This window comes from Bos javanicus, chromosome 23 (assembly GCF_032452875.1).
Source record: "Bos javanicus breed banteng chromosome 23, ARS-OSU_banteng_1.0, whole genome shotgun sequence".
NCBI lineage: Eukaryota > Metazoa > Chordata > Mammalia > Artiodactyla > Bovidae > Bos > Bos javanicus.
Window position 1 is genome coordinate 33,504,375 of NC_083890.1, and position 12,982 is coordinate 33,517,356.

General features: G+C 43.4%; 1 protein-coding gene across 3 annotated transcripts in view; it reads left to right on the top strand.

Moving 5' to 3' along the window:
* The window catches only part of KIAA0319 (KIAA0319 ortholog), a 76,410-nt gene extending 66,874 nt beyond the window's left edge, over window positions 1-9,536 (top strand). For all 3 annotated transcript variants that reach the window (XM_061398700.1, XM_061398699.1, XM_061398701.1), the window contains 4 exons: window positions 1,259-1,381; window positions 2,576-2,666; window positions 6,052-6,143; window positions 6,430-9,536. In XM_061398700.1, the coding sequence (XP_061254684.1) occupies window positions 1,259-1,381; window positions 2,576-2,666; window positions 6,052-6,143; window positions 6,430-6,608 (485 nt within the window). In that variant the 3' untranslated portion in view covers window positions 6,609-9,536. The remainder of the gene's footprint in view (window positions 1-1,258; window positions 1,382-2,575; window positions 2,667-6,051; window positions 6,144-6,429) is intronic.
* The last annotated feature ends 3,446 nt before the right edge of the window (window positions 9,537-12,982 follow it).

The following is a 12,982-nucleotide window of genomic DNA, read 5'->3' on the forward strand; positions in this document are numbered from 1 at the left end:
CCTAACCGCTTGCTTGCCGCCTCTTCCTGGTACCAAATCCATTCATGTATGTGGATAGAAATGTAGGCTTTATCCCAGGTCTCTGTCCCCACCTTCCAAGGGACATGAATACCTTATTATGTTAAAAGGATCATTTCAGTAGACACTGGGGACTGTGATAATATTTGGATAGTAAAAATTTAATTTGTCTCAGATGTGTCTCTAACCACAGTTGACTTTATTTGTAATGTAGAGTAAATTATTTTTAAGAACTTTTTTCGTGCTACAAAAGTAATCTTTGTTTATTGGAGGAAATTTGGAATACACAAGAAGACAAAAAACTAGAATAATCCTAGAATAATCCTCTAGATTCTAGAGTCTAGAATTCCCACCATTCGAAGATAACTTTTGTTAATAATTTGATGTTTTTCCTTCTAGTTCCCCCATCTCTAGACACATGTAATGCAATCAGGATAATTTGATACATATTTTTAAATCTGCTTTTTTAGCTTCAAACCATATTATGACCATTTTCTCAAATCTTTTAGAATTTATCCCTCAGTAAGATATTCATGGTCACATAGTGAACACTCCATCCTGGATGTGTTCCACAGTTTATACAACTAATTCTCTACTCTCAGACTGTCAGGTTGATTTTTAAATAATGGTACGTTGTTTTAAGCCTTTAAGTTTGCAGTCATTTGTTACAGTAACAATTGGAAACCAATGAGGAGAGAGCATTCCCTGGTGGCTTAGACAGTAAAGAATCTGCCTGTAACACAGGAGACCTGAGTTCGATCCCTGGATCAGGAAGATTCCCTGGAGAAGGAAATGGCAACCCATTCTAGTATTCTTGCCTGGAGAACCCCATGGACGGAGGCGCCTGGTGGGCTACAGTCCATGGGGTCACAAAGAGTCAGACATGTCTGAGCAACTGAGCACACACATACACAATGCAGATAAACCTTTGTGCACATCCCCAGTCATTTTCACTGGATAAATCATTAGAATTTATCATTCTTGGGCCAGAGGGTGCTGCATTTCCGCTACGTGTTTAAGGCTTTTGTTTCACGGTGCCGGTGTTGACATGTTTCTGCCATTCACTTCCTGATGAGATTGTCAGTATGAGAGACCATCCCTGGACCACTGTCCATACAGTAAGAGGCACTTGACTCAACAAGGTGCCTCTCTTCAGGGTCTATGGAAGAAAAAGACACAGCTGAAGCCAGGGAGCCTCCTTTGCTCCATGATGACCTCTGCCTCACTCTCCTCCTTGCAGGATGCCTTCTGAAGTGTTCTGGCCATGGTCACTGTGACCCCATCACAAAGCGCTGTATTTGCTCCCAGCTGTGGATGGAGAACCTGATCCAGCGTTATATCCGGGATGGGGAAAGCAACTGTGGTGAGTCCTGGCATGGTGGGTGGCTCCAGGTGAGGAGGCTTCAGACAAATCATTCTGAACTGTCAGAAAGACCTGCCTGACTGTACAGCTGTAAATTCAACCCTTTTCTCACCCAAAGCCCATTGCACCAGCTCATGTGGTGATGGGTCAACATATTCCCACAATTCACCTTGGGGGTGTGTTTAAGGTTTTTCCTTAAAACTTCCTGCTGAGGAAATTCACCCCGGCAAAGCAGATGTTGCTAACCATTGCTGAGAAGGTCGCTTTGGGCTACATGGACCCCATGTCCAGACTGTACCTGCCTTGGCTTGAACTGGGTGTGACCTTCTGGTGAAGTGGGCCCTTGGTGTGGACCTGGCTGGAATCAGATGAGCAAGAAAGTTGACCCACTCACCAGGCTGTCTGCACAAGCAGGCTCCAGACATTGGAGCCACCATCTCAGCCAGCGTCTGCCTGAGCCACCGCCTGTCTCTTCTGAGGAGGAAACTGTGTTTTAATGCCAGTCTGTTTCTAAGAGTCATTTTGTCTTCTTGGGGATGCAGATGGACATAATTGGCAGAAAAATTATGATGAGCTCCCTGCCAAATTATGTTCCTGTTTCTATTTCTTAAAAATTTGAAAATAACCAGCCCTTGAATCATTATTCCAAGTAGTGTTGTAACGTTTAATGGAGTTAAACCCTGTGTCTTTGCTCCATTGGTTTCTCTCTCCCTGGGTTGTTGCAAAGCTTTTTACACTGGATTTTTGTAAGGATGTGGAAGAAGAGAAGTGAAGATGAAATCGTTTCTGAATGACTGTCAGGCTCTATGATAAGTACCTTCATGTCACAGGCAGCCATACAAATAAACACCTTATTTGCTTTATTGAAACCAGACCAGAACCAGTTTTGAAGTTCTGTGTTTCTAGAATGAATGTTTTGGTGTGCCTTACCTGGGTGTTTAAGAAACCTTCTTAATTGATGAGTTTATTTTTTTCAGTTTCTTCTGAACCAGTTGGACAAATGTAGGATGGTTTTAAGTTGTTCTTGGTTTGTTAGTATTTTACCAGGCCCTGCAGCCAGCCTGGTGAGGTGGTCACAACACCACGGATGGCCTTTGCTTGTAAGGATTCAGAAATATTCATTGAGAGTTATTGAAATAAAGCTGTTTTGCAAAGGGTATGTAACATGTCCTCTCTGGTCTTCCTGTTTTTCAGAGTGGAGTATATTCTATGTGACAATATTGGCGCTCGCCCTCATTGTGCTAACAGGGGGGTTGACGTGGCTTTGCATCTGCTGCTGTAAGAGGTACCTGGCATGCTTATTTATTTCTTTGAAAGTAAAGATGCAACATTAAAGGTGATATGATAGGTTTAAGGGCTGTTGCTCGGGTTTGTGAAACTGCTCAACCTTTGACAATCCCTCTTTTTATGAAGAGAGACTCAAGTTTAAAACCACATGATAATACATTCTCCCCCACAGGGCTTACGTGCCTACTAGTTAAATGGAATAATACTAGAGGCAACTTTTTTTTCATTGCAGCTGTCATATTTTCTAGAAGATTCAATGCTTCTGTATCAAATCTAATCCTCTTTTCTACCAGTCTCACATCACACTCACTAGAACACTACCTAAGTGGCCTAATCCACTCTCAGTAGAGAAAGGAGTTCTAGAATATACTGATCCAAACGGTAGGTTTTCATTAGTTTACATCTGTGAAGCAACAAATCTACCTGAATTCTTTTTCCTAAATGCAAAACTTTAAGTGGCACCATCACCAAAGATGGACTGGAAGAAACACAAGCTGGAATCAAGATTGCCGGGAGAAATATCAATAACCTCAGATATGCAGATGACACCACCCTTATGGCAGAAAGTGAAGAGGAACTCAAAAGCCTCTTGATGAAAGTGAAAGTGGAGAGTGAAAAAGTTGGCTTAAAGCTCAACATTCAGAAAACGAAGATCATGGCATCCGGTCCCACCACTTCATGGGAAATAGATGGGGAAACAGTGGAAACAGTGTCAGACTTTATTTTTCTGGGCTCCAAAATCACTACAGATGGTGACTGCAGCCATAAATTAAAAGACGCTTACTCCTTGGAAGAAAAGTTATGTCCAACCTAGATAGCATATTCAAAAGCAGAGACATTACTTTGCCAACAAAGGTCCGTCTAGTCAAGGCTATGGTTTTTCCTGTGGTCATGGATGGATGTGAGAGTTGGACTGTGAAGAAGGCTGAGCGCCGAAGAATTGATGCTTTTAAACTGTGGTGTTGGAGAAGACTCTTGAGAGTCCCTTGGACTGCAGGGAGATCCAACCAGTCCATTCTGAAGGAGATCAGCCCTGGGATTTCTTTGGAAGGAATGATGCTAAAGCTGAAACTCCAGTACTTTGGCCACCTCATGCGAGGAGTTGATTCATTGGAAAAGACCCTGATGCTGGGAGGGATTGGGGGCAGGAGGAGAAGGGGACGACAGAGGATGAGATGGCTGGATGGCATCACTGACTCGATGGACGTGAGTCTCAGTGAACTCCGGGAGTTGGTGATGGACAGGGAGGCCTGGCGTGCTGCGATTCATGGGGTTGCAAAGAGTCGGACACGACTGAACGACTGATCTGATCTGATCACCAAAGAGAAGTTTTGCTTTAGGTTTTTCCTTCTTTTTTTTTATTCCCATGAAGCTGATTGCTGAGGAGCCCCAGACTTACCTTATGATCCGAACCTTCCAGAACCCCATGCCCAACCCTCTGTGAGGACATTCATAAGAATAATGATTACTCAAGTCCTTAGAAGGCAGCATTGGGTCCACTTTCCTACATGGAACTCTATGAATGCTCTCCGAAGAAGATTTGATAAACAAAACATAATGGTATACCATAATAAGTTATTTTTCAGAGATCACTTATCAATTTTTGTAGTTTTATTTGTGATTACTTTTCCAAAGGTAGGACCAGTGAACGAGTGCATAGGAAGAGGTACTTAGCGGCCTCTATCCCATTACATTTTCCCAGAACCATCTGGGATGAAGGTCACCCTGCTGTGCTTGGCTTTCCAAACTCTACAGCTTTGTGACATTTGTATCAAGTAGATGACAATGATGACAAGAGTGACTGAGCATTTATTAAGTGCTTGCCATTATAATGAATGCTTCTAAGTGCTTTCTATGTGTTATCTTATGAGTTTTCCCATCAGTCATATGAGAGAGGAACTGTTCTTATTCCCATTTTACAGGTGGGAACATGGAGTCAAAGAGATGACAAAAAATGGCCTCACAGTCACCCAGCTAGTAAACCCAGAGTTGGAACCCCATGCTCTTAATCACCAAGTTCTCAGAATATTGCCTTTGTTTGTTCTCTACAAATCTTACCATAGTGTTGATGTATATTTTGAAATTATCCTCTAAAGCATAGGGTGAGGTCCATAGGATCAGCCTGCGTGTCTTGATGTGTTGTGAAAAAATGAAGGATTGAGTTATTGCTTATTCCTTTGGGAGAATTTATTATAATTTCTCTTGATTTTTTTTTCTGATTGCTAGTTATGTCATCTTGTCATTCTTGCATATTCGGACATCCCAGGGTGGTGTAGGTTCAGGGGGAAACTTGTTCATCCAGCTTTTTCTGAGGAAGGAATTCCTCATGGAGAAAAGCTTGCTGGGCCAACACACAGAGTTGCTGGAAAGGTCCCTGCACCTCAGCCTGAGGCTTAGGTGAGAGCCTGCAGTTAGGTGATAACAGCAGTGCTACTCTGACATGTGTTTCTTCAGGATGCATGGCGTAAATAAGAAAGAGACTCACAGACTTAGAGAATGGACTTATGTTTCTCTGGGGGAAGGATGAGGGGGAAGAGATCGTTAGGGGCTTTGGGATGGACAGGTACACACCGCTGTATTTAAAATGGATAACCAGCAAGGTCCTGCTGGACAGCACATGGAACTCTGTTCAGCGTTATATGGCAGCCTGGACAGGAGGGAAGTTTAGGAGAGAATGGATTCATGTATATGTATGGCTGAGTCCCTTCGCTGTTCACCCGAAACTATCACAAAATTGTTAATTGGTTGGGTCAGTGGTAAAGAATCCACCTACTAATGCAGGAGATGCAGATGCAGGCTCAATCCCTGGGTCAGGAAGATCCCCTGGAGAAGGAAATGGCAACCCACTCCAGTATTCTTGCCTGGAGAAATCCATGGACAGAGAAGCCTGGCCAGCTACAGTCCATGGGTCACAAAAGAGTCGGACATGACTTTGCAACTAAATAACAACAATATCAAATAAAAAGCTAAAAAAAAAAATAGGTACATGATGTATCTCAGACTCACCAAACCCAGATTGGGCTGTGACACACATCATTAATAAAGAAGATTGTTTGTGTGTTAGACACTCAGTCGTGTCCTCCGGGCTCCTCTGTCCATGGAATTCTCCAGGCAAGAATACTGGAGTGGGTTACTATTCTCTTGTCCAGGGGATCTTTCCAACTTAGGGCTCAAACTTGGGTCTCCCACATTGCAGACAGATTCTTTGCCATCTGAGCCACCAGGGAAGCCCCACATATCATTAATAAAAGATGCCAATTAATAAAATGTAATAGCATTCTAAAGGCAAAGCATTTCCTTTAGTGTCCTCCACGTGTTTTAAATCCTGGATCCCACCTATCTCTCTGAGAATCTGAGTTGACCTTTTTCTTTGTCTTTTTCAGACGGAAAAGGACTAAAATAAGGAAGAAAACAAAGTACACCATCCTGGACAACATGGACGACCAGGAAAGAATGGAGCTGAGGCCCAAATATGGTAAGTCTCCAAGACAGTTTCCCAGTGCCTTGCCAGTGTTTAATCCCGACGTCCAAGAGTCACCCTGTGAGAACGCAGCTGATGAGTGACAAAGCTTGGGCTCAAGCTCAGGAGTGATTCCACAGTCCCTGTTAACACCCGCAGGGAAACCCCAAGCACCTGCTGCCTCGTAAGTGATGGCTTTGTAGGTGCAGAGCGCAGGGCTCCGTGCTCGGGACCAGAATGATGGATGGTGGGGCGGGAGAATGCCGCTCCCCTCCAGAGGCGTCTGTCTGCTTCTCCCTAGGTATCAAGCACCGGAGCACAGAGCACAACTCCAGCCTGATGGTGTCCGAGTCCGAGTTTGACAGTGACCAGGATACAATCTTCAGCCGAGAGAGGATGGAGCGAGGGAATCCGAAGGTTTCCATGAACGGATCCATCAGAAACGGAGTTTCTTTCAGCTATTGCTCAAAGGACAGATAATGGAGCGATTGGTTGTGAAACAGAAGGACGTCTACAGGAATCCTTTAATCCCGCAGAGTTGGTGGGAGTTACAGACAAAACTCACTCTTGTTAGAATAGCGTGTTCCTGTCCTTTCACACTGGGTTGGAGGTGTGTCCCCATAGAAAAGACCTGTCTTCTTGGGGTTTTCGAGACACAGAACGAAAACAATGCTCTTTTCACTGAGATGCTTGTTAGTAGGAGTAAAGGTGGGGTAAGACGCTAAGGTATATGCTTAAAAGAGCTCTGTGTTTTTGTAGCTAACACAGCGTTATATTCCTATGTTAAGAAAAAGGTGCATCTGTTTCTGTCTGCAGACACCTGGGGAAGATGAGTTCAGTACAGATGCAGAGAGGACTGACTTCTCTTAGGAGCAGTAATTGCGTTTAAAGGGGACTTTCCCAGCATGGTTTCTGTCATAGGAGCCTTGGAGCCTGAGGTCTGTGTGTATTAAGCTGATTTATCTGCGGTGCGGGTTGCCCTCTGTCCAGCCAGTTTCCTGTGCCGAAGAGACACACGTACAGGGCTGAGGTCTCCTGTTTTTGCTGCTTCGAGACGGCCAACCACCATTTCTGTGCTGTTTCTAGCGAGCAGCTCCAGGAAGTTTGAGAGCTCAGTAAGAATTGTATTCTGAGGACCAGAAGCAACAGAGAGGGGGGTGGGGTTTGCTGACTTGTGGGTTGAAAATCGAAGATAACATTTTAAAAGGTTTTACCTTTTCTTTCTCCAAGAAAAACAAACTATTGCTGAGGCCTCTCTCAGCTCCAGTTTACAGGAAACACAAGAAAAGTGATTAGTAATTCATTAGTGGTTTATCATGTGCAATAGGCCATGCGTTTGGACCTCCACCAATAGGAATAAAGACTCAGCAACTTTGTAATATACATGGTCAGGGATGTGGGCCCCGTGGATGCAGAAGTGGTAAGGGAGAGGGCTGAGTGTATTCCCAAACTCTGAAATACCACAAGTCTTAATGAGAATGGTATGCTTCTGATACTCAGCCCCTGTAGTTACTCTTCCTAATAACATGACATAGATATCCACTTAATTTGTTTAAAACTATATTTATTCCACCATTTTCTACTAAATAGCTTGTTTTAAATGTATGAAAAAAATTAAAGCATCTCTAACCTCAAAGCCGCATCCTAGAGCAAGGAACTACAGTGAACTGTAGCCTGAGAACTCAGCTGGCTGCTGATCCTTTGCCATCCGCCGTGGTCCTGAGGCTGATGGCCTGGGCGGTACCCTTGGCATTCTTTATGAAGAGATCAGCATGAGAGACGGGGCCCATCGCAGACAGAACCAGGGCTGTGGCATCAAGCATGACCACATTTAAGCAATATTCTGTTGCACAAGCTTTTGTCACAGGAGAGGGAAACCGGGATTGCTTTGCTCTGATTAAGGGGAGAAGCAAGGCCATTAAGTCATGAGGTTTAAATCATCAGGACAGGACAATAGAGAACACAGTTCCCGTGGGCCCCTGAAAAAAACGAAGCTTTCCGGTGCTGTTGTTCTCGCTGCTAATATGCATCCTCTTGAGACCGTCTTGTTTTTAATTATTCTGTTTTCTGGGAAATGGCAAAAGTAAAAAGCATACAGGTATGATTTTATTTTTAAGCATTTCTTTATATGTACGCTTTCTGTCTAGCCAGCCAGTTCAGTCCTATTGATGGTGTTAGAAGGAGAATGTGATGCTTTTTCCATAAATATTTAGCTTCATAAACTTAAAATCTGCCCTACCCAGTGGCCAGTTATATTATTTTCGTGCACAACTGGAAATTTCTGGCACAGAGGATGGCAGCCTAAATATGATGTCGGCAGAGTGCAGTGATGGAGGAGTGATCATGTGTTAAGTGCTATCTATGCACATAATATATGTATTTTACATACTCTACTGATCCTTATAATCAAGCTGGAAAGGTAGCTATTATTCTCATATTGAACATAATAAAGGCCCAGAGAGTTTAAGTAACTTGCTCATGGTCATGGCCAGTCAGTGGTGGATATAGGAATCGAATGCAGATTTTGTAAGCTGCCAGGTCCATACCTTCCACCCTCCTCACCTATACACAAAGGACTCCCATGCCCAGTTATTGGAGGGCAAATTCTGGTGGGTCTTTTGGACCACTTGGAAGTTTGGTTCCTAGGACCAAGAATTCCCTCTGTAAAGGGAGCAGAAGGCAAAGGGGGAGAAGACTTCATCTTTTTTGCGGGATCATACCCGAGGCTGCCCCTCTGGGTGGCTGAGCACTGCTCTTGCCACTGCTCCCTTTCTGACCCTGTCTCCAGCCCGGGGGGTCTGATCCTTCTACCACCCATGGATCTTGAATCTGTGGTGGATCAAACATAAACACCACACCAGCGATCAGAAAGTGAGTCCTCTCCTGTTATCCCACTTCTCATCAGAGGAGCCAACCGTGAGGTGGAATGCAGCCAGCATTCCCCACTTGTGTGCTTTGCATTAAGGGTCTTGGGAAGATGAAGCTCTGCAGGAGCTTAGATGAGCAAAGCAGGGCCCAAGAATGTGGGAGAGGCCAGTGGCAGGGCTCACAAGATGACCAGACTATTAGTTGCTGGCTAAAAAAATCAATGGCAGAGCATTCAAACCCACAGTATTAAGAGGTCAAGCATGTGTGTGACTAAGGAACTTGGTAAAAAAGACACAGTGAGGTAAGGAGTAATACCATGTGGCATGCCAACACCACCTCCTTTATGGGCAGAGAGAAGGGGCAGTACTGTTCTTTTCTGTGTGTGACCAAACCATCATGGACTTTGGCTGAAGTCTTGGTTTTCTTTACTTTTTTTTTTGTTTGTTTTAATGTCTTTTCCCCATGTATTGACAAGGTATCATTTCTAATATAACACTATTAAATGTATGTGCTAATCTGAATAAAGGTGTCTGTATTCTCTGTAATGCCTCCATGCTGTTGTGTGGGTTGGGGTGATATTCATTCTTTATACCTCTGTGTAGAGGCATTTCCCGGAGAGGAGGGAGCAGACTGGCCCATGACCTGTTTTCGTGCAGCCAGTGAGTTAACAATGGGTGTTACATTTTTAAATGGGTGAAAAAAATCATACATTTCTGTGACGCTTGAAACTCACAAGGCAGATGGAATTCAGATGTCCGTTCAGTTCAGTCATTCAGTCATGTCCGACTCTTTGCGACCCCATGGACTGCAGCACGCCAGGCCTCCCTGTCCATCACCAACTCCTGGAGTTCACTCAAACTCATGTCCATTGAATAGGTGATGCCATGCAACCATCTCATCCTCTGTCATCCCCTTCTCCTCCTGCCTTCAATCTTTCCCAGCATCAGGGTCTTCCCCAATGAGTCTGTTCTTTGCATCAAGTGGCCAAAGTATTGGAGTTTCAGCTTCAGCATCAGTCCTTCCAATGATGTCAGTGTCCCTAAATAAAGTCTTATTGGAACACAGGCACATTCATTCATTCCTTTGTGCTACAAGAGTAGAGGTGAGTAGTTTCAACAGAGACTGTGTCCTAAGAATATAATGTAATGTAATATAATATAATCTGACAGAACACTTGAACTCTTGCCCACTAACCCACTGGGACAGTGGTGGTGTCTGTGCTCTAAATTGCGGCCGCTCCTTCCTGGTTAGCTGATAAAATGGATGGATTATAGGTAGATTTACAGACCACCCATTTCCAAACCCACTTCCACTTACTTATAAATAACATACAAATAGAATATAGCCTTTCAATATTCACACCTAGCATGACCAATTTTTTTCCCCCAGATTTCCCACTAGTTTGATGAAAATGAAATGAAAACCACACTAGTTTGCATTTTAATTTGTTGCAAGCTAAGTCAGAGATAAAGAAACTGTAACAGGTGAAAATTTACTGCTAGAAATAGTAGGAAGAAGAAAATACACTTCCAAGTGAAGGCCTAGACTAAGCATGGAACAAACCCACAAATTCAGTGTAAAAAATAAACAGAAACATCAATAGAGTCAGGCGACCAGAAGAGGGCGCTTTCACGCACTGTGATGATAGCAGAGCCGGACAGGAGGAAGGCCTCTCTTTCCTGATAAGGACTCAGCCAATGAAAAGTCACGAACTCTTTAACCAGCCCAACTTCCGTTTCCTCCCTATAAAAGCATTTTTCTTCTGTTGAGGTGCAGGGACTTGACTTGATGCAGCTGGCCATGGTTGCAGATCTCAAGTTACGGTTAGTTCTCTGCTCGTCCTAACTAAACCCATCTTGGCTGGAGCAGTATCTGCAAGTTTGTTTCAGGTCAACAAGAGGTAAGTGGATCATTTTTCCTGGTAAAGTAATTTTAAAAATCAAAAGTAGATTAAGAGAAACGCATGGAATAAATGGAATGATAAAGGGAGATGGGTATCCAGGAATGCTGTTCTTTTTTCCAAAGAATGCTATTTTTTCTTATTTTGTTCAAAGCCTACTGATGTAACTTGGATTCAGTGAGGCCTACGTGAAAATTTTGAAAATATAAACGAACACTGCATGAAAGTATAAGATATGCTGTCTAAATAATTAACAGTGATTTTATCTGAATAGCAGGGTTTCAAAAAATGTCTTCCTCATACATTTCTGTAGCCAAAAAACCCAAGCTTTGAAAAAAGTACATAATGGATAACAGTGGCCTGTGTAGCAGAGAGACACTGGTGAACTTGAGAAAGCTGGAGGATCCTCCTTTCTTAGGCAGCCACACCTGCAAACCCAGGTAAATTCCAGTTTAATTCAGCAAGCATGTAATTAGCCCAAGCCATGGGACAGGCTTAGACTCAGTAAGCCTGTACTTAGTAACCTTAGACTCAATAGAGTCTAAGCTCCTACCGCTCTCCGTACATAGGCCAAAAATTGAGAGACGGGTTGTTGGGGCAAGAAATAATGATTTTATTCAGAAAGGCAGCAGGCTGCGAATATGGTGGGCTCATGCTCCAAAGAACTATCTTGCTTGAGTTAGAATTTAGCCTTCTTTTATACTAAAAGAGGAGAGAGTAAACTCAAACACTTCCTGGTTTCCGTCAGCCTCTGTGAAAGGGTGTGTAGGTTTCTTCCTCCCTCCAGCCATTCACAGATGGACCTGGTCAGGATATTTCCTCTGAGCTAAACAAAGGTATTTTAGCTTAATGCTTATTACCTGGGAAGCAGGGTTCTCAGAGATGAGCCATTACAAATAATTTAAGCTTAACTTGGTGCTATTGTTTAGTCTCTAAGTTGTGTCTGACTTTGTCTGACTCTTTTGCGACCCTCCAGACTGTAGCCCACCAGGCTTCTCCATCCATGGGATTTTCCAGACAAGAATACTGGAGTGAGTTGCCATTTTCTTTTCCAGGGGATCTTCCTGACCTAAGGGTTGAACAGATGTCTCCTGCATTGACAGGCAAATTAAATTCTTTACCACTGAGCTACCAGGGAAGTCTGATTAACTTGTAATAGAATATAAGTTTCTTCGCTATTACAGTCCCTCCTGTATGAATGTGTTAGGGTACCAAATTTCATAGTCTGGCTCCCTGCCCAAGAGATTCACAGATGAATCAAAGGAGCATTGTTCATACATGTAGCAGAGAAATAATTTTCCCTCTACCTTTCTGAGTTCTTGGCTGAGACCACTGCCATAAAAGATTAACAAGAGAAAAACAGATGTTGTAATAAACTTCTCATGTATATCTCAGAGAGAAGTGATAACTGAGAGTGGCTTAAAGCGTCAGTTTACATAGCATCTTCAATAAAGAACAATAAATCTCTGGAGAAATGACAGGATAGAGGAAAACAGTTGTAGGCTTTCAAGGGTGGAGCCAAAGGCTAGTTAGTAAAATTTGTTATTTACAGGCTGATTGGGCCTGAAGTTGTCTCTGGGAATTAACCTTTGTCCCTTCCTCTTGATAGAAAGGGGGCACTTTTGTAAATTTGTATCCTGCTTTTGGGGTTTCCCCTGGGGCTCAGTGGTAAAGAATCCACCTGCAATGCAGGAGCCACAGATTCGATCCCTGCGTCAGGAAAATCCCCTGGAGGAGGGCATGGCAATCCACTCCACTATTCTTGCCTGGAGAATCCCATGGACAGAGGAGCCTGGCAGGCTGCAGTTCATTGCGTCGTAAAGAGTCGGACACGACTGAAGTGACTTAGCACTCATCCTGCTTTTAGGCAAATAGAGGGGTAACAAAAGACAGAGTGCTTTTCTTTTATCTGCTACTTAATTGTCTTCAGCTCACAAAAGTCCTTATGCCATAGTGGCACATTTTGGGGTAGCGTGTCCTGAACTCCTACAGTCATATTTTGAGGGGGGCATACATATCCAAAGTGGTCTAATAATCTCCAAAGTAAACTCAAATGATGAACTGGCAAGAAAAATCCCACAAACCA